General features: G+C 44.9%; 1 protein-coding gene and 1 pseudogene across 7 annotated transcripts in view; one reads left to right on the forward strand and one right to left on the reverse strand.

Moving 5' to 3' along the window:
• Positions 1 to 857: 857 nt before the first annotated feature.
• Positions 858 to 20731, reverse strand: LOC133751508 (small ribosomal subunit protein uS2-like; annotated as a pseudogene).
• Positions 20709 to 20957, forward strand: part of PHC3 (polyhomeotic homolog 3) — a 112882-nt gene continuing 112633 nt past the window's right edge. For 6 of the 7 annotated variants that reach the window (XR_009868057.1, XM_062211948.1, XM_062211960.1 and 3 more), the window contains exon 1: positions 20709 to 20777. Coding sequence is in view for 5 of the 7 variants with exons in the window: in XM_062211948.1 (XP_062067932.1) it covers positions 20764 to 20777 (14 nt within the window). In the remaining 2 variants the exon portion in view is untranslated. Of the gene's footprint in view, positions 20827 to 20957 lie in introns of all 7 variants that reach the window. The other variant, XM_062211952.1, reaches the window with a different exon arrangement.

The following is a 20957-nucleotide window of genomic DNA, read 5'->3' on the forward strand; positions in this document are numbered from 1 at the left end:
ACAGAAGAGCAGGATGAAAAGAATGGGCGCTGGCAGCCTGGGGAGCAGAGGTGAGCTTGTAAGTTGTTCCTGGAGAAGGGTGTGGAATTTGGGCAAGTGTGGGGGGGACTGAGTCAGGGCGTGCATTTCAGAATAACCATAGGGCATTATGCTCACATTAACAGAGAACTAGGTGTCACTGGCATCAATAAGTGAACATCCTTTCCTGTGATTATCTGGAAACATTACAATTTTATATTATTTTATTTTTTAAAAATGTATTTATCTTTATTCAAAAGACAGGGTTACAGAGAGGGAGGAAGGGAGACACACTCACCCCCATCCCCCCACCCCACAGAGAGAGAGAGAGAGAGAGAGGTATGTACAGCCAATATAGGGCAGAGCTTTTTGTCAGTTCACTACATCCCAAGTGCCTAGAAGAGCACTCAATAAATACTGAGTGAATAAATGAATGAATGAATGAATGGTGAATAAATGGCACTGTCCACATTGTGGCAGAAATCGCTAATCACCAAGTCAGTCTAATTTTTCCTGGAGTCATCACTAAACTACATGTAAAAGTTTGCTAGAGTTCCCATAACAAAATACCTCCAACTGTGAATCTTAAACAACAGAAATTTGTTTCCTCATAGTTTTGAATATCAGAAGTGTCTCCTGGGGCATGCACTGTGGCATAGTGGGAAACTCTGACTTTCAAATAAATAAATAAATCTTTAAAAAAATGTAACTCTCACAATATTAATACAAAAGCCAGGTGAAAGAAGTGGATTATTTTGAGGTTGCATTTGGCGTACTGGCTAAGAAGCTACTTGGGACACTCACATTTCCTGTTTTATCTGGAGACCGTGAAGAGCAGCTTAAGACCACTCAGTGGTTGCTCCTACCCACTGCGTGGTCTGAGCAGTGGGCGCTGCAGCCCAAGCTTCAGGGGTGGGCTGATCACTGCAGGCTTCAGTGGGGAACTGCTGAATGGGCACAGAGGGCACCTGCACGCCTTCCGACCAGTCGGCAACCTCAGGCGGAGTGGCAGGGAACTCAGGCACTGGGGCTGTCCATTCACCCTGAAACTCCTCCTTGGTCACAGCTTTTTCAACAGCAGCCTGCTCTTCTTTTCTTTTTCTTTTCTTTCTTTCTTTCTTTTTTTTTTTTTTTCAGTCTTTTCAGGATCTCTATAGAAGTAGAGATCAGGCATGACCTCCCAGGGGTGTTCATGGGAGATAGTACCGCACATGCACAGAACCTCCCAGGCCAGCATCCACCACATCAGACCCACTGAGTGGGCTCCCTTGCTGCTGCAAGGGTTGATAATGTCCATATAGCACAGAGGAGAGTCTGTGTTACACAGAGCCATGGGAGGCAGGTTCACATAAGACGTCTCTGTGAGAGGCTGGTGGTCAGCCCTGGGATCAGGAGCCACCAGAAGCCATGGTTCCCAGAAGGCTGCCTGAATCTGGTTAGTGAAGGTTCCAGGTATGAAGTGGCCACAATAGGAGTAGCTCCAGTGGCAGCAGCACAGCCCTCTGGCCAGTGTTTCTGGAGGACACCACACTGACATCAGCAGGCTTTTCAATGGCCACAATGGCACAAGCTGCCAACAGAAGTTTCTCCCAGGTCCTCTGCAGATTGATGATGTAGAGGCCTCACTTTTCCTTTTGTAGATGTACTGTTCCATCTGGAAGTCAAGGTTGCTGCCACCTAGGAGGGTTCCTGCTGCAAGGAACTTGAGGACATCTTCCTCCTTCATTTGCAGGACATCAAGGGCTCCGGACATTGTGACAGCTTCCCTTTAAGTTAAGCCGGTAATCAGGAACAATGCCGTGTGGATCCCTCGCCAGGTACTTTCTTGTTGGTATATATGTAGGTGAAACCTGATTGTTCATCTCTGTTCCCTGTTCCTACCACATAGTAGTTGCTCAATAAAATCTGTTGACACTGAACAATACTACTTTACTTCATTTTCCTGATCTCTAAGATTAGGGTAATAAAAATTTTTTGCTTAAGGATTTCTTGAGGTTGGATTAATTATATAATTTTAAAATGTAACTCACAATATTAATACAAAAGTCAGATGAAAGAAGTGGATTGTTTTAAGGTTGGCATTTGGCATGCTAGTTAAGCAGCTACTTGGGACACTCACATTTCATATTACAGTGCCTTCCAATTTCAGTTCCAGCTTCCCACTAACACACAACCTGGGAGGTAGTGGATGATGGTTCAAGTAGTTAAGTCCTTGCCAATGCATGAGATACCCAGATTGGCTTTCAGGCTCCTGACTTTGGCTTGGCCCAGCTCTGGCTGTGCTGGGCATTTGGGTAGTACACTAGTAGATAATAGGCCTCTGATTGTCAAATAAAAACTTTGTTTTAATAGAAAATGTTTCTTTTAATAATCCACAAATAGAGACTTCTATTAATTGGAAGAGTCAGTGATATAAAAAAAGAGATAAAAATAATGAAACAGTTACTTAATGACAGCCACGGAGTACTCAAAGAGGTCTAAGAAACCTCAACATAACAACCTACAGGTTTAATTGGTACCAGGCACTTACACCCTGTGCTAACTTCCGAGAAAGTTACAATCCAGATGTGGTATCAGGATACATGCTGATAAATAAATGCAAGATCATGCTTCTGTGCACCAGTGAACGGTGAAGAACAATTCCAACAGCACGAGTGCTGCTTCGTCTTCTTTGAGCACCAGAGGAACCCACTTGTGTCTGGCTACACTGAAAGGCACAAAATCGGCCAATAAAATGACATGTTGAAAGCCACCATGAAACTACAGCACTTTCATCCTGAAGTATCCTTATTTAACGGATGTTTGTACATCAAGTATGCTGCCACTAACAATAATCCACCAGAAAATGTAAGCTACCCTCTAATTTGAAAAAGTAAACCTGCTCTTGAGGATGGCGTATTCAACTGAAAATGTAATAAAGTCACCAACCCTCTCCAGCTCCTCACCAACCCCAGCGCTGGCCTCTGTTAGCAATTGAGTTCTCTTATACAGCCTCTGGCGTAACGCCTCTCTCCCATGAAGTTGCTAACCCCTCTCTCCTCTCCCTAAAGACTACGAATTTTCTCTGCAACCTCTGCCTATTTGCTAGTGGATTCCACTATTTGCTGACCTTGAATTAAACTAAACCATATCCTATTTTGGGCCTCAGATAAACCAGGAGGGAAAGTAGAACTCACAGCACATACCATAAGGATTTTTGGCATGTAACCACACTCAGTGTCAGTGGGAACGGTACTCCAGAGAAAAAGCTGCCTGGTAGGTCACCTGCACACTGTACTCCCTGCTCTTCACTTCAACAGGAGATATTTCCCTAAACTGGGATGGCCTCCTATTCTGGATAATGATAACAACAAATTAGGAAGCAGCCTGTAATTAAACCAACCCCAGGCTCCAGACACTGAGCATTTTACAGCAAAAGGTTTCTATCATGTTGACGTGGTGCCTCAAGAGTGGGAATCTTACCTTTTGTGGGTTTTTTTGGCACTCAGAAAAGTGTAGGTGTTCGACAAATATCAAGTTAGGTCATGGTTTTTGGCTGCTTAAATACTAAAACTAATCTCAGTATGATTGGAAGAAAGCCGGCAACGCCAACAAGCAGAGCAAGTCTTTATTTTCTGCTTCCTTTGCTGATGTAAAGCTGTGACCTGGAAAGTTTGTTCAGCTGGCTGAGTCCTTTATTCCAGTCAAAGCCAATGCTCAAGGAAGTGACACCCATTTTACCCAACTTGGAGTCTTTTTTTTTTTTTTTAAGATATATTTATTTATTTGAGAGACAGAGTTACCGGCAGAGAGGAGAGACATAAGAGGTCTTCAGCCTGCTGGTTCACTCTCCAAATGGCTGCAGTGCCCAGAGCTGAGCTGATCAGAAGCCAGGAGCCAGGAGCTTCTTCCTGGTCTCCCATGTGGGTGCAGGGGCCCAAGCACCTGGGCCATCTTCCACTGCTTTCCCAGGCCATAGCAGAGAGCTGATTCAGAAGTGGAGCAGGATGCCAATGCCACAGGCAGAGGCTTAATCTACTACACCATAGCACCCACCTCCAATTTGGAGTCTTTCATCCAGAATCACGGGATGGGAGAATTTATTATTCTGTTTTAGGTCACTCTTCTCAAATTTTAGTGCGCATATAAATCAGGTGGGAATTTTGTTAAAATACACATTCTGATTTTAGAAGGTTTGGGATTGTGCTCCAAGGGTCTGTATTTCAAACCAATTCCATGGGTTGCAGTGTTTCTGAGAAGCAAAAATCTGGCAAATTCCTTCATTTCACATATTAAATCCAGAGACGGGAAAAGGCTTAGTGATTTTACAATTGTTTCAATTTTTTATTTTTAATATAATTTTAAAATAGCATAAATTTGGAGCAGGGACTGATTTCTGGTAGATGAGAAAAAACCTGTGAAATTTCACAAAATTTTCAGTTTTGTTTTTTGTTTGCTGTCTGTGGTCTAACCACATGGTAACAGTGTGTGCTGGATTTGTTGTTATTGGAGGATCACTTTAGCCCACAATAACTTGCCCTGATCACAATCAACTCACAAGCTCGCTGTATTCCCACGGAGGCATGGCAGTATACTGAATGTCTGGTCAGAAACCACTCATTCTTTCTCATTCAGTCACCTTTTGTTTTTTAGTCTTACTTCTACATTTTAGCTGAGTTAAACAATTCCAAAGATTCTGGTTATGTTCAGCAGGGCACGGTTCAACCCGAGGCTAGATTATTCCATCAGTTCCCTCCATCTCCTCACTAGGAAGCAAGCTCTAGATAAGAGGAGAAACACAGGATGTCTTTCTCTACTTATGACACAGTAACTTAAAAACTCCAAACTCGGAGTACCTTTGAGAATTAGTTCAGTTTTCTGAGCTCTTGGGAGAATTCTGCCAATCTTCTTTACCATTTTAATAGAGTTTTGGAACTTTTAATAGTAACATTAAGAAATACTTAAAAAACATATGCACTAACTATATAGATCTCTGACGTCGCTATTCCTCTGAGAAATCAAAGTAGTGAATCACTAGAAAATTTCCAAAAACGTGAAGCTGCTTCTCCCCTAGAGCCAGCCCTTACCCAGAACGATCTTGAAGATCTTGAATAAGCTGCCTGATCTGAACTCTTCATGGGATGCCGGGAAAGAGAAGACGGAATGAAACTTAAGGTTAATAGCTCTTTATTTTAAAAGTGAACTATTTAAATGCACAAAGAACATCAAGAAATGTCTGTCGCATATCTACTAGACACGAGATTCTACATTCCACATCATAAACTATAAAATCCAAGTATTGTCCCTGAGCCTAGTTGGGGCAATCTACTTAGGACATGCACACATAAAGCTATGACAAATCAAATAACAATTATGATTATATAACAATCCAAAGCAATAGAGCAATAGAGAAGAAATTGTTCTTTTTGTGGAAGAGCAAGTAAGATCTATAAAAATTTAGAGAAAGGAGTAATTATGTACAAGTAGGGTGGAGGATTTTTTTTTTTGTAAATCACTGATAGCACTTATCTCAGAGATAAGTGTGGTATGAAACAGAAGCAGTTGTCTTTCATCTGGAAAGAAATTTTATCAGAACTAACTGAAAAATGGTTTATCAAAGATTAACTGAAAAAGTCTTGTTAATTTGTAATAGACTGTAATTTCAAAGCGAGCTTGGGCCCTCTCGCAGTTTTACATGGGTCACGCCAAGGGTATTTAGCCTTTCTATGTCTGCTTTTTCTCCATGGAAAATGAGAAGGTTGATAACCTCCATTCCTAGACTTCTTTTGGCCTGAGATTATAAAATTTGGGGGCCCTAGCCCCCACTGCCCTGGTAACTTTTGGTTTGAAAAACTCACTAGATTGTTAGTTTCATATACAAAGCTTCTCCAGCACCCAGCATAGTTTATGTCATTTGGTATTTGTTGGCTGACATTAGGAATCTCTAACCAACTTTTCATTCATTGAACACAATTTTTTGGGGGGAGATTTCCTATGTCAAAGTCTAGACAAAGGCTAGACAGGCTGGAAACAGAAACCTTGCCTACAAGGAGCTCACAGTAGCAGGCCTGTGTCAACGTTTATTTAAAAACACATGATAAGAGTCAAGAAAATTCAGTGGGGGAAAGAATCGCTTTCTTTGGTTTTTTTTTTTTTTTTTTTTTTTTGATAGGTAGAGTTTACAGACAGTGATAGAGACAGAGAGAAAAGTCTTCCTTCCATTGGTTCACTCCCCACATGGCCGCTATGGCCGGCGCTGCACCGATCCGAAGCCAGGAGCCAGGTGCTTCCCCCTGGTCTCCCATGCGGGTGCAGGGGCCCAAGCACTTGGAACATCCTCCACAGCCTTCCCGGGCCATAGCAGAGAGCTGGACTGGAAGAGGAGCAACTGGGACTAGACCCAGTGCCCATGTGGGATGCTGGCACCACAGGTGGAGGATTAACCAAGTGAGCCACGGCAGCAGCCCTTTGGTGGTGTTTTTTTTTTTTTTTTTAAATGATATTGGGAGCAGAGTTTGGCCTGGCAGGTAAGATGCCAGCTAGGACAGCCGTGACCCACACTGGAGAGCCTGAGTTTGACTCCTGGTTCTGGCTCCTTATTCCAGCTTCCTGCTGCCATCCACTTGAGAGACCCGGGTAATGCTGGGGCTCCTGGCTTGCAAGCATTTGGAGAATGAACTAGAGTGGAAGGTCTCTTTCTCTCTCTCTATTCCTGTCTCGCTGCTTCCCTAATAAATTAATAAAAATTAGGCCGGCGCCGTGGCTTAACTGGCTAATCCTCCGCCTTGTGCTGCCGGCACACAGGGTTCTAGTTCCGGTCGGGGCACCGGATCCTATCCCAGTTGCCCCTCTTCCAGGCCAGCTCTCTGCTATGGCCCGGGAAGGCAGTGGAGGATGGCCCAAGTCCTTGGGCCCTGCACCCGCATGGGAGACCAGGAGAAGCTCCTGGCTCCTGGCTTCGGATCAGCGAGATGCGCCGGTCGCAGCGGCCATTGGAGGGAGAACCAACGGCAAAAAGGAAGACCTTTCTCTCTGTCTCTCTCTCTCTCTCTCACTATCCACTCTGCCTGGCAAAAAAAAAAAAAAAAAAAGAAAAGAAAAGAAAAGAAAAAGAAAAAAAAATTTCTCTCTCTCTCTCTGCTTTTCAAATAAATAAAAATAAGCATTTTAAAAATTAAAAAAAAAAAAGTTGGACTCCTTAAGCTACTTATGAAAATTAACTCAAAACGGTCAAAGGCTTAAATGTAAGAGCTAAAATTACAAAATCCTTAGAAGAAAACATAGTAGTAAGTCTTTGTGACCTTGAATTAGGTAATGGTTTCTTGGATATGACACCAAAAACATAAATAACAAAAGAGAAGATAAATAAAATCAATGAGACTTCATAAAAATTTAAAAAGTTACTGATGCAGGTGAGAGAAGGAATCAGGAAGTGATAAGGAGCTAAGGATTGCCAATACCCAAGCCATGTGCACCACCCAAGTCCTATCATTGTCCATGCTGATTGAACATGGTAGAAGACTCAGCAAACACACTTTGTCATGCAGCTAAGCCTCACTTTCCATCATTCTCCAGATGTCATGACACCTTCATGGAGACCACCTCTGCACTGCACCCCACTCCAAATCCTATCTCCTTTGGAACTTCGGTTGGGTCCTTCCCTGAACACCACCCCTACACTGTAAAAGGAGCCCCAGCCTGGGTGGAAGAAATTTTCTCTCTTGATGTTGCCGGCACCTCATGTCTAGGTGTGCACTATCCCTTTGCCTTTCATCAAATCCTGCTTTTCTGCTCTACCTGCATTTCCCAATTGTATTCTTACATATAGGAAGACAAGAACTTAGTAAGTCTAGATAGGGGTCTCACCAAGCCCAGCCAAGGCTTTCTATCCCCACAATACAGGTAACAGTCCTTAACTCCTTATCTGTGCCTCACCCACATCATTCACCCCTCAGAAGTCCATAAAGAAGTCCCTTTGTCTTTATGGGAAGTTGAGAGAAAGAGATCTGTCTTCTATAACTTCTTCATGCTGAGTCAAGGCATTGCCTCTGTGCAACTAGGGAATGAAAATCCCTTGCCAGCTGATCTAGAGATTTTATATGAGGAGCTACAGGGTTGCCACCAGTCACTGGCAATGGCAGGAACTCCCTGTTTGACCACTATTTTTGTGTAGAACTGTTGAATTCTGGTAAAGATCATTTTGGCAGTTAGAATATGTATACTTAACCAAAAAGAAAGAACAAGGGTTGGAACAACGACAGAGAAGGGAGAGCACTTTTTACTGCTTCCCAGATGGTGGAAAAGTAAGAGCTTCCTTACCAAAATCCTGTAGCCACTTGGCTTGCTTTGGATATTTTTTTCTATGGGCCCATTGTTACTAATGTAAGCACAGCCAGTTTTATTAGTCATTGTACGTATTTCACCTTGTTCTGCCAATAGGTAATCTAAGGCTAGTTTATTGTCCATAACTACTTTAGCTAGTGAATCTATACCATGTGTAGTCACTGTAGGGCCTGTAGTCACTGTAGAGCCTGGCCAGTGGTCTGGGATAAGTCATTCAAGGAAGTAGACTTGTTTCTTAAAGCAAGTTCATGGGGTGTAGTCAGATTTCCTCCTATCAAAGTGGAAAAGTTTATGGGGGGGGGGGGAGATTCCTGCCAATAGCAGTTTCCTAAGAGAAATATGAGAAAAAGTAAGAAAAACATATCAGCTGCAAGTGCAATAGGTGTGATACTTATCTTCTTGCTTTTTGGAAATGTACTTAAGATCCCCAGTTGACTTACAAGGGTAAGCAGGATTACCCTCTGGGTATACCTATGAAGACTCAAAACATGGAAGTGTAATTCATTTTTTAAAGAATTTAATTGAAAGTCAGAGTTACAGAAGGAGAAGGAGTGAGAAAGAGAGAGAGAGAGAGAGACTGAGAATCTTTCATCTGCTGGTTCATTCCCAAAATGACTGCCATGGCCAGGGCTGGGCCAGGCTGAAGACAGGAGCCAGGAACTTCTTCCAGGTCTCCCACATCAGTGTAGGTGCCCAAGCAGTTGGGCCATGTTCTGCTGTTTTCCCAGGTGCATTAGCGGGGAGCTAGATCAGAAGTGAAGAAGTTGGGACTCAAACCAGCTCCCATATAGGGTGCTAGCATCACACAAGGAGGCTTAACCTGGTACACCACAACACTGGCCCTGAATTCTTTTCTTAAGATATATTTATTTATTTGAAGGACAGAGTGACATGCAAAGAGAGAAAGAGACATTGAGAGAAAGAGATCTTCCATCTGCTGATTCACTCCCCAAATGGCTGTAATGGCCTAGGTTGGGCCAGGCAAAAGCCGGGAGCCAGAAACTCCATCCTGGTCTCCTATATGAGTGACAGGGGCCTAAGCACTTGGGGCATCTTCTGCTCCTTTTCCAGGTGCATTATCAGGGAGCTGGATTAGAAGTGGAGCAGTTAGGACTTGAACTTGTGCTCTGATATGGATTTTGGTGTGATGAGCAGCTGCTTATTCCACCGCTCCACAATGTCAGCCCCAGAAACTTAATTCTTGACAAGTTCACCCAGCTAGAAATCCCTTTAGACTGATCGGGGCAGAATATATAACCTATCTAGGAATGCCTTGATCCACAACTTGAGGATCCACTCTACTTCAGACCAGCAGAGAGGCCATCCAAGGTGGGACCTGTCTCGGTACTTGTTAGCTTGAGATAAGTGCCCAAGGAGGATAGTAAATACCTGCTAAGTAAAGAATTTAGGCACTCTGGCATTACAAAAACCGGTGGAAGATGAGGATATCTTGTATCTGGCAAACCACGGATTGAGGCTTGCCATCATGATGTCCCATGATGACCCAGCTCTTTGAAGATAGGTATTTTAAATGGAACTCATCGTAAGCGTAAAGGCAGAGCAATGGAAAAGTCTACTTTGTGTCCGAATGGTGAGAAATTCTAGCAGGCTGAAATATAAAGGCAGTTGGCAGCAGAGGAAAGCTGAAAGGTGTTTTTGAGTTAAAAAACAAAAAAACAAAAAACCAAAGCCAGACACTGTAGGCCAAGGTAGGACCTGTGGATTTAGCTCTGGGAGTCGGTTCTTTAAATGACAGCAGAGGGAAGAGTGGCCTAGAAGGGGATAATGCAGATGCCCAGCTCTGTTTTTATTTTTGTTTTTTAAGATTTGTTTATTTATTTGAAAAGCAGAGCAACAGAGACAGGGGAAGACAGGTCTTTTATCTGCTGGATCACTCCCCAGTTGGCCCCAATGGCTGAGGCTGGAACAGGTTAGAGCCACGAGCCTGGAACTCCATTTAGGTCCCCCACATGGGTAGCAGGGGTCCCAGTACTTGGGCTGTCATTCATCTGTTGCTTTCCTAGGCACATTAAAATTAAAATTTCTTTATTTGAAAGGCAGAGTGACACAGAGAAAGGTACAGACAAAGAGAGAGCTCTTCCACCTGCTGATTCACTCCCCAAATGGCCATAGCATTCAGGACTGGGCCAGGCTGAAGTTAGGAGCCAGGAACTCCATTCAGGTCTCCCACTTCAGTGGCAAGGACTCAAGTATCTGCTGCTTCCTAGGCGCATCAGCAGGGAGCTGGATCAGAAGTGGAATGAGTAGTTGGAGCTTGAACCAGCACTCTGACATGGGATGCAAGCTTTCCAAGCAGTGGCTTAACCTGTTACACAACAATGCAAGTCCCTGATTATAGGTTTTCTATAATTCAGTTGCTTTCTGTAGCACATATTTTGATAAAACCAAATCTTACATGATTCTAGCAAAAGATGTTTATTGTGGGGTTCAGTCTCTTGTCTGAGCATCATATGGCAAAGTGGGAAGCCTTAGTTCTCATTTTGACTTTGCCACTGACTGTCACCTCAGGCAGCTTATGTAAATTGCTGTGTATTTACTTTCCTTCCAGAGAGTAGGCAATGGAGGTGGGGGAGTTGAGCGGGAGGTCGGAGGCAGGAGTAGCCAGTAAAGCTACTGCCTGCGATGCTGGCATCCCATATGGGCACTGGTTCATGTATCAGCTGCTCCACTTTCAATCCAGCTCCCTGCTGATAGCCTGGGAAAAGTAGCAGAGAATGACACAAGTGCTTGGGCCCCTGCACTCCATGTGGGAGACCCCAAGGAAGCTCCTGGCTCCTGGCTTCATCCTGGCCCAGTCCTGGCTGTTGTGGCCATCTGGGTATGAACCAGTGGATGGAAGGTCTCTGTCTGTTTGTCTGTCTGTCTGTCTGTCTCTCTCTCTGTAACTCTGTTTTTTCAAATAAATAGATAAATCTTAAAAAAAAAAAAAAGGTAGACAATGGCAACTGTAACCTGACTTCAAAAAATTGTGAAAATAATTTAATGTTTCACAATATTCAAATTTATTGACAGAAATTCCTTTTTTAAAAAAATTACTTATTTGAAAGGCAGAGTTACAGGTTAGAGAGAGAGAGAGAGAGAGAGAGAGAGAGAGAGAGAATCTTCCACCCACTGGTTCACTCTCCAGGCAGCTGTAATGGCCTGGGTCGGGCCAGGCCAAAGTCAGGAGCCAGGAGCTTCTTCTGGGTTTCCCATGTGGGTGCTGGGGCCCAAGGGTTTGGGCCATCTTCCACTGCTTTTCCAGGACATAGCAGAGAGCTGGATTGGAAGTGGAGCAGCCGGGACTCAAACCGGCACCCATATGGGATGCTGGCGCTGCACCTGGTATACCACAGCACCAGCCCCCAATATCTACATTCTTAAAAATACTATGTTGAGGGGGCTGGTGCTGTGGCGTAGTGGGTAAAGCCACTGCCTGCAGTGCCGACATCCCATATGGGCACTGGTTCTAGTCCCAGCTACTCCACTTCTGATCCAGCTCTCTGCTATGGTCTGGGAAAGCAGTAGAAGATGGCCCAAGTCCTGGGGCCCCTGCACCTGCGTGGGAGACCCAGAAGAAGCTCCTGGCTCCTGGCTTCCGATCGGCACAGCTCTGGCCATTGTAGCCAATTGGGGAATGAACCAGCAGATGGAAGACCTCTCTCTCTGCCTCTCCTTCTCTCTCTCTGTAACTATTTCAAATAAATAAATCTATAAAAAAAAATCTATGTTGAGACAGGAATTTATCATAGATTAAATAATATGGTATTGACAAAAAGAAAATTCTGTTTTTCAATGTTTTATTTCTATAAAACTAATTCAAATAAGTAACACACATCTTCCTCAAAAGAAATATTCCATTATTACACAAATTATTTGAATAAAACTATATATAAATACATTAAACCATCATAAATCAATGTATGTACTATGCTTCATATAAGTGGTCAGTATACACATTACACATCAAGAATTCACATGATAAAATTAATCTAAAGTGGCAAATTCACATCGCTATGTAATCATCACCACTGCCAAATTCCAGAACACAATTATCACACCCCAAGCAACCCCACGCTCTTTTTGCAATCATTCCTCATTCCACCTTCCCTGCAATTCCTGGCAACCACCAATCTATCTACGGTCTCTATGGACTTCTTATTCTGGACATTTAACATATATATATGTGTATATATATATATAATATATGCATTATGTGGCTTTTAAAGTGGTTAAGTAACTTCATTTTTAAGATGTTTTTGAAAGTTTTTTTTTTTAACATATTTATTTGAAAGGTTGGGTGACAGAAAGGGAAAGAGAGAGAGAGAGAGAGTCTTCTACCCTCTGATCATCCCCAAATGGTTGCAACAGCTAGGGCTGGGTCAGGCTGAAGTCGGGAGCCTGGAGCTCCACCCAGGTCTGCCACATGGGTGTCATGGGCTCACATACTTGGGCCATCCTTTGCTGCCTTTCCAGGCATCAGCAAGCAGCTGGACTAGAAGTGGAGCAGCCAGGACTCAAACTGGCACTCCGCTTTGGGATGCAGATGTTGCTGGCAGCAGTGCCCCACAATGCTGGCTCCCAAGTAACTTCATTTATTCAACATGTTTATTAAGCACTTAATGCTTTTTTTTTTTTTGACAGGCAGAGTTAGACAGTGAGAGAGAGAGACAGAGAGAAAGGTCTTCCTTTTCCCCTTGGTTCACCCCCACAAGTGGCCACTATGGCCGGTGCGTTGCAGCCGGCGCACCGCGCTGATCTAAAGCCAGGAGCCAGGTGCTTATCCTGGTCTCCCATGGGGTGCAGGGCCCAAGCACTTGGGCCATCCTCCACTTCCCTCCTAGGCCACAGCAGAGAGCTGGACTGGAAGAGGAGCAACCGGGACATAATCCGGCGCCCCAACCGGGACTAGAACCTGGGGTGCCGGCGCTGCAGGCGGAGGATTAGTTTAGTGAGCTGTGGCGCCGGCCTAGCACTTAATGCTTTAAGAACTAGGAATATAGAAGTCAACAAGGCATAGGAGTTTACAAGCTGAAAGTTGATGGGAGTAAGAGGTAAGTAAACAAATATCTGTATAACATAAGGTCTGCTGCATTAAAATACCAAGAAAAAACATTCGTGGGATAAGAGGGGGAAAAGTGAGAGGCCTTGTTTGGTTAGGTGGTCAGGGAGTACTCTTTGAGGAGGAGATGTCTGAACAGAGGCCCTGGCCAATTAAGGAGGTGAGATTGGTGGGAAAGGCATTCCCACTGGGAGAGGAGCCAATGGAGGAGGAGTTAGGAGGTGGAGCCACAAGGAGCTGGAGAAAAGGAGGCCGGTGTGGCTGGGACAGATGGAGCAAGAGAAAAGCCACACAGGCCCAGGTGACATTTCAGGGCTTCATGCCAAGTGTGATCGGGAGCCACTGGAAGATTTGAGCAGGACAGCGACACGATCTGCTTTACATTTTCTACTGAGGTTGCTGCGTGGGAACACACCATAGAACAGGGGTAGGGAATCTTCTTTCTGCCAAGGGTCTTTTGGGTATTTATATTCCCGGACCATACAAAATTACCAACCTAAAAGTTAGCTTGCTACAGATTTATTGAATTTTGAGTCCTGCCTGCAGTTGCGTTGGCAGGACCAGACCCCATTATTTCATTGCCCTCATCACAGTCCATGAGCCAGATGTTCCCCATCCCTGCGGGAGAGGAGCAAGAACAGAACCAGGCTGGCGCTGCGGCTCAATAGGCTAATCCTCCACCTTGCAGCGCCGGCACACCGGGTTCTAGTCCTGGTCGGGGCACCGGATTCTGTCCCGGTTGCCCCTCTTCCAGGCCAGCTCTCTGCTGTGGCCAGGGAGTGCAGTGGAGGATGGCCCAAGTGCCTGGGCCCTGCACCCCATGGGAGACCAGGAGAAGCACCTGGCTCCTGCCATCGGATCAGCGCTGTGTGCCGACCGCAGCGCACTGGCCACGGCGGCCATTGGAGGGTGAACCAACGGCAAAGGAAGACCTTTCTCTCTGTCTCTCTCTCTCATTGTCTAACTCTGCCTGTCAAAAAAAAAAAAAAAGAACCAGGGTGACCTGTCCAGATCCTAATGCTGTGGTCCAGGCCAGAGGGCACGGTAGCTTCGACCAGGCTGATGACCGTGGAGGAGGTGTCAGATTTGATTTGTATTTTGATGATGTCATGTGTATTCACAGTGGTGTGGCCAGAACTGAGATTATGTTTTGAAGGTAGAGCTGATAGGACAACAAGGCGTCATTGAGAAGCAAGTGGCAGAAGCAGGATTTAAATCTCAGTTTGTCTTGAGTCTAAAGTCCTACTAATAACAATTCTTCCAGGCTCTAAACACTAAGCATAAAAACAGAATGGCAGGGCCAGCGCTGTGGTGTAGCGGGTAAAGCTGCCACCTGTGTTGCCAGCTTCCCATATGAGCATTGGTTCAAGTCCTGCTGCTCCACTTCCAATCCAGCTCCCTGCTAATGCACCTGGGAAAGCAATGGAATATGGACCAAGTCCTTGGTCCCCTGCCACCCGCATGGGAGACCTGGAAGAAGCTTCTTGCTCTTGGCTTCAGATTGGGCTGGCTCCAGCCATTATGGCCATTTGTGGAGTGAACCAGCAGATGCAAGATCTCTCTGTCTCTCCCTCTGTGTGTAACTCAGCATTTTAAATAAACAAATACATCTCTCTTTATTTTTAAAGAATTTATTTATTTAGTTGAAAAGCCGAGGCACAGAGAGGCAGAGGCAGAGATAGAGTCTTCCATCCACTGGTTCAACCCTCAAATGGCTGCAACAGCCAGGGCTGGGCCAATCTGAAGGCAGGAGCTTCTTTCAGGTCTACCATGCGGGTTCAGGGGTCTAAGGGCTTAGGCTATCATCTACTGCTTTCCCAGGCCATAGCAGAGAGCTGGACCAGAAGTGAAGCAGGTGGGACTTGAACTGGCGCCCATATGGGATGCTGGCAATACAGGCGGCGACTTTACCTGCCATGCCACAGCACCAGTCCTAAATAAATTAATTTAAAAAAAAAGGCAAGATTGGAAATGAGAATACACAGCATCTTCAGGTATTAACTGAGTACCTATACAATCGTAGCAAGCCTTGTGGCATTTGACAAAAAACTCTGGACTGGATGGATAGAATGTCAGAGTTCAAACTGCTCCTGTCATAGAATCATCCTCAGCATGGGTCACATGAATTCTAAGGTAATTTCTAGCTTTAATGTGTAGGGTTTCCAGTATATGGCACAGATACAAGGTACTGTGCACAGTACCGCCCACAATTTACAAGGGAAGATAGGATGATAAGCATATGATTAACATGCTGATGATTGCAAGAGTAGGTGAGAGGTGACTGGACTAGAGGTTATGTTTTCAGTTTCAATGTTATTTGGTTTTAGCATACTACTTTCAAGGAAAAGAGAAAGTGGTCATTTAATTTACAGGACATATTGATTTTTAAAGATTTATTTATTTGAGAGAGAGAAAGAGGAACGCTCCCATCTGCTGGTGCACTCCCTAAATGCCTACAACTGTTGGGGGCTGAAATCAGGAGCCCATAACTCAGTTCAGGTGCAAGAACAAAATTACTTGAACCATCACTGCTGCTTCTCAGGGGTCCACATTAGCAGGAAGCTGGAGTCAGGAGCCAGCGGTGGGTATCCAACCCGGAGACTCCAATCTGAGACATTTAATGTGTAGGGTCTGACATTTAATGTGTAATCTGACTCAGACATCTAAACTGCTAGGTCCTATGCATGCCTGCTTGTCTGCCTTCCTCTCTTCCCTCCTTCCTTCCCATGGGAATTACTGAAATTTTATGCCTAATTCATTCTAATATTCAATTATTCATTTTCTCAACAAATATCTAAAGACTATTGAGTATTAGGCATATTCAGTGACATTTATTGAGCAAACTTAGATGATTTGATAACAAGTTTAAAAGGGGGTGGGGGTTTGGCACGTGGTTAAGAGGATGCTCGAGACACCCATACCCTGTATCAGAGTGCCTGATTCAAGTTCCACCTTCACTGCTTATCCAGCTTCCTGCTAATGGAAGCTTGGGAGGCATCAGGTGATGGCTCAAGTATCTGGGTCCCTACTGCTCGCAGGGAGCACAAAAACACCCATAAGAACCTGCAGACGAATAGGGTGGCTGTGTTCCTACAAGGCTATACTTACAATTTACATATAATTTTATATGCAATAATATTATTCTCCATTCAATTTTTTTTCCCAACCATTGGAAAATGTAAAAGCCATTCTTAGCTTATGCACTGTTCAAATATATGTTGCAGGCTGGGTTTAGCCTCTGGGCTATAGTTTGCCAACCCCTGATCTAGAATTCAGACTCATGCTCTCCATCCAACCTTCTGTAATGATGGAAATGTTCCATGTCTGCCACGTGCAGTTAGTGAGTGCTTGAATGTGACCAGCGCAACGGAGGAACTAAAATGGCAGCCCTTTTTCTTTCTTTCCTTTTTTTTTTTTTGAAGATTTATTTATTTGAAAGTCACAGTTACAGAAAGAGAGGGGGAGAGACAGAGACAGAGATAGAGCTCTTTCATCCGTTGGTTCACTCCCCAGATTACCACAGCTGCCAGTGCTGGTCTCCTTTTTGAGTGGCAGAGGACCAAACACCTGGGTCATCTGCTGCTTTGCTGAGCCATTAGCAGGAAACTGGATCAGAATTGGAGCAGCCAGGACGTGAACTGGTGCCCATATGAGATGCTGGCATCACAGGCAGCAGCTTTACCAGCTATGCCACAACGCTGAACCACCCCTTATTGTTTCTCTAAGGATTAATACATACTGGCATCCTTGTCTCCAATTTGAGTTCTTCCATTCTATTCTTCACAAAACTAAAGGAATTTTTCTTTTCTTTCTTTCCTTCCTTCTTTTTTTCCCTTCCTTCCTTTCTCTAAGATTTTATTTACTTATTAATTTAATTTTTAAGATTTATTTATTTGAAAGGCAGTTACAGAAAGAGGGAGAGGCCGGCGCCGCGGCTCACTAGGCTAATCCTCCACCTTGCGGCGCCGGCACACCGGGTTCTAGTCCTGGTCGGGGCACCGATCCTGTCCCAGTTGCCCCTCTTCCAGGCCAGCTCTCTGCTGTGGCCCGGGGGTGCAGTGGAGGATGGCCCAAGTCCTTGGGCCCTGCACCCCATGGGAGACCAGGATAAGCCCCTGGCTCCTGCCATCGGATCAGCGCGGTGTGCCGGCCGCAGCGCGCCAACAGCGGCGGCCATTGGAGGGTGAACCAACGGCAAAAGGAAGACCTTTCTCTCTCTGTCTCTCTCTCTCCCTGTCCACTCTGCCTGTCAAAAAAAAAAAAAAAAAAAAAAAGAGGGAGAGACAGAGATAGAGGTCTTCCATCTGCTGGTTCACTCCCCAAATGGCCACAACTGCTGGAGCTGCGCTGATCTGAAGCCAGGAGCCAGGAACTTCTTCTGAGTCTCCCATGTGGGTGCAGGGGCCCAAGCACCTGGGCCATCTTCCACAGCTTTCCCAGTGCATTAGCAGGGAGTGGGATTGGATGAGGAGCAGCTGGGACTCAATGGCACCCATATGTTTTCTGGGTTAACCTACTATGCCATAGTGCTGGCCCCTTATTTACTCATTTAAAAGGCAGAATGAAAGGAGAGAGGGAGAGAGAGAGAGGAGAGAGGAGAGGAGACAGAGATCTTCCATCCACCAGTTCACCCCTCAAATACACACAAGGGTCAGAGTTTGTCCAGGTTGAAGCCAGGAGTTTGGAACTCCATCCGGGTCTCCCGCATGGATGGCAAGTGGCCAACCACTTGGGCTATCTTCTGCGGCTTTCCTAGGTGCATTAGTTGGGAGCTGGATTGGAAACAGAGCAGCCAGGACTTGAGTCAGCACTCTGATATGGGATGTCTGAGCCGCAAGTCGTGGCTTAACAAATGTGCCACATTGGGTTCCCACCCCCACCCCCACCCCCCATTTAAAAGAAAATTGCTTATTTGAAAGGCAGATAGACCACTGCCCCCCCCCCCCCCCCCCCGGAGGGATTTTCTAAAATCAAATAGGATACTAACACTTTCCCAAGGTAACAGTTCCTGAACAACGTTCGACCTGCTAGTACACCACATAAATCCTTTCCTTAGGAAATGACAGAGGTAAATACTTCCACCTGTTTGATAAGTAGTAAGTTTCTAGAGAGTAGCACTTCATCACACTTTGTCTCTGATGTTTTGCACAGTGGCTTGCTGAATGATGCAATGAAGAAAACCTGGCTTTGGAGGTGAAATGCTTCTATGGAATCCCACTTCCTGTGCATGCTAGCAGTCAGCACAGGCACTTTACCTTGAGCCTCTCTCTACTTCTGTGCTGAATGGGAATGATAACCAAATCACAGAGCTGTCGTGAAGATCGACACGAGTCTTTCGGAAACCCTTTGCACTTCAGAAAAGACTATACATGGCTTAGCTGTTGTGATAATAAATACTGAGTTTTGAAATGTTTCTCAGAGCAGTATGATCTGATTTTAGCTAACGTATATTCTTGTTTTTAAAGCAATCTGCCCAAGGTGACAATAGAGATTTCAGGTCTTAGATGTTCCAGGGAAAGGGGGATGAAAAAGAACAATTTTGGCCTGTTTATTGCAAACACTTTTTTGAATTTATGCATTTTTCCATCTTTGGGTTGGAGACTGTGTTTTCTTCACTTTTGCTTTTCTAAACAAAATAGTCTCAACAATACAAATGGGCTGTTGCTTCTTGGGAGTTCAATGACAAGGACATCATATGAGCAAGTCAGAAAGAAAGGAAAAGTAGTATTTTGTTATTTTCAAGGATCCACAGGGACTTTTCAAAGGGGACTTTCTCAATGAGTTCGCAGAATAGTGGGAAGGACATTGTCATCACATGGGAAAATAAGGTTAGAAACTGCTAGGCGGGAAAAGGTGGGAAAGGAATAATCTAAGCTTACAGAGGTAGTGATCTTTTTCCTTCCTTAGGCAGGTCCTGAACACAGGATTCCTGAGGTTAAGTCCACTTCTCACGAGTTGACATTACATTTTAGGGTGGACTGATATCAATATTTCATTTATCAGGCTTGAAGTTAGTGTGACTCCATTGTCTTATGAAATACAAGAACGGACAATGTTTATGATCAGCAAGCTTTTTTTCTCTGAAGATTTATCATTCCTTAATGTTTCCAAAGCACTTAGTGGGTCTACTTCAGCACACTTATAATAGTGCATGCAAACATCTACAAAAGTCACGCCATTCTCAATATTAGCATTTCTTTCCAGGGACTCACCTTTATTATTTTACAATTATATTTATTATTTTACTTGTATTTGTATTTTGTGTCCTTATCTTCAAGTAGTTGGTATATGGCAACCTGGTGACTATTCTTGCTTGACCTTCGCAGTATCACGTTTGGAGTTTCTACTAAGTGCTCCTTCAATTCATGCTGAATACTCGAATGAGATTCCTAGGATTGTCAATGTATTTCCTTAACTGCCTAGGAGACCCACTATGGTTTGAAAAGGCTGTGGACCCTATTCTCATGCAGAAGGTTCAATCCTGAGGCACTAAGAGGGTAGAAATTTAATTCAACTATGGTGTTGAGCCTAGTGGGAGATCCTTAGGTCATGGGGGGGTGTCTTCAGAAGGTAGTTCTCAAGAGAGGGTTGTAAAAAGCCCAGTTGGGCCCTCCCCCCCCCCCCCCCTTTCTGTTTTCAGTCTGCCATCACCATCACCAGGTGGCTACCTTGATGGGGTCCAACCAATGGGTTTGGGTTGATCTTGGACTGTGAACCTCCAAAAACCTGAGGAAAAAACACCCGCAACCCCCACACCAACCCTCTTCCCATCATAGGTAGCGTGTTTTCTGTATTTAGTTGTATTAATGAAAAGATGACTAATAATATAGTATCAACATGATTCAATAAGCACCCACTCACTTGGCTGCCTAACACTCTCTTTGAGCCAGAGGAAAGAACTAGCTGCTTGTTCAGACCCCCAAATTTCATTGCATCCAGGACACCAAGCCCTACAGCGGAACTGCATTTTCTTTTCCTCTGAGACCTTAGCGGTCCATTCTCTCAGGTATATTCAAACTACTCTACAGTTTACAGAGGCTTTGCTGTGTGGCAGAGGTCTTCAAAGTTTTAATTTAATCGTCTAAGCCGAACTTTTTATGTCTTTGATACAGACCTCCTTCCCAAGAGGAAGAAGATCCTGGGGTAGACAAAGGCAGGCATTGGAGAAGATAGAGTCCCTGGTGATGTAAATTGGGCAAACCTGGACACTTCCCGCCTCGGCAAAGGCCGGAGCTGGGAGGGGGATGGAAGCTGAGGACCCCACGTGATCTCACGGGCCCGGGGCTGTGCCGACCCCGCCCCTCCGCTCGCCGCCGCCGGGGGGCGCATGCGCAGCCCGTGTTAGTGATGGAGGAGAGAAGATGGCGGAAGCGGAGTGAGTGACTTGCTGGTGACTGATGTCGTAACCGGCGGGGCGAGTGAGGGTAGCGACACATCTCCCTGGGGGAGAGCTCAGGGCTCTTTCGCGGGTACTGAGGGGAGAGGGAGACCCGATAGCCACCTTATGGTGGACGAGCCCGCTTGGCCCGTGTCGAGGGGCGGGGGCGAACTGTGA

Source organism: Lepus europaeus, chromosome 2, assembly GCF_033115175.1.
Source record: "Lepus europaeus isolate LE1 chromosome 2, mLepTim1.pri, whole genome shotgun sequence".
Lineage (NCBI taxonomy): Eukaryota > Metazoa > Chordata > Mammalia > Lagomorpha > Leporidae > Lepus > Lepus europaeus.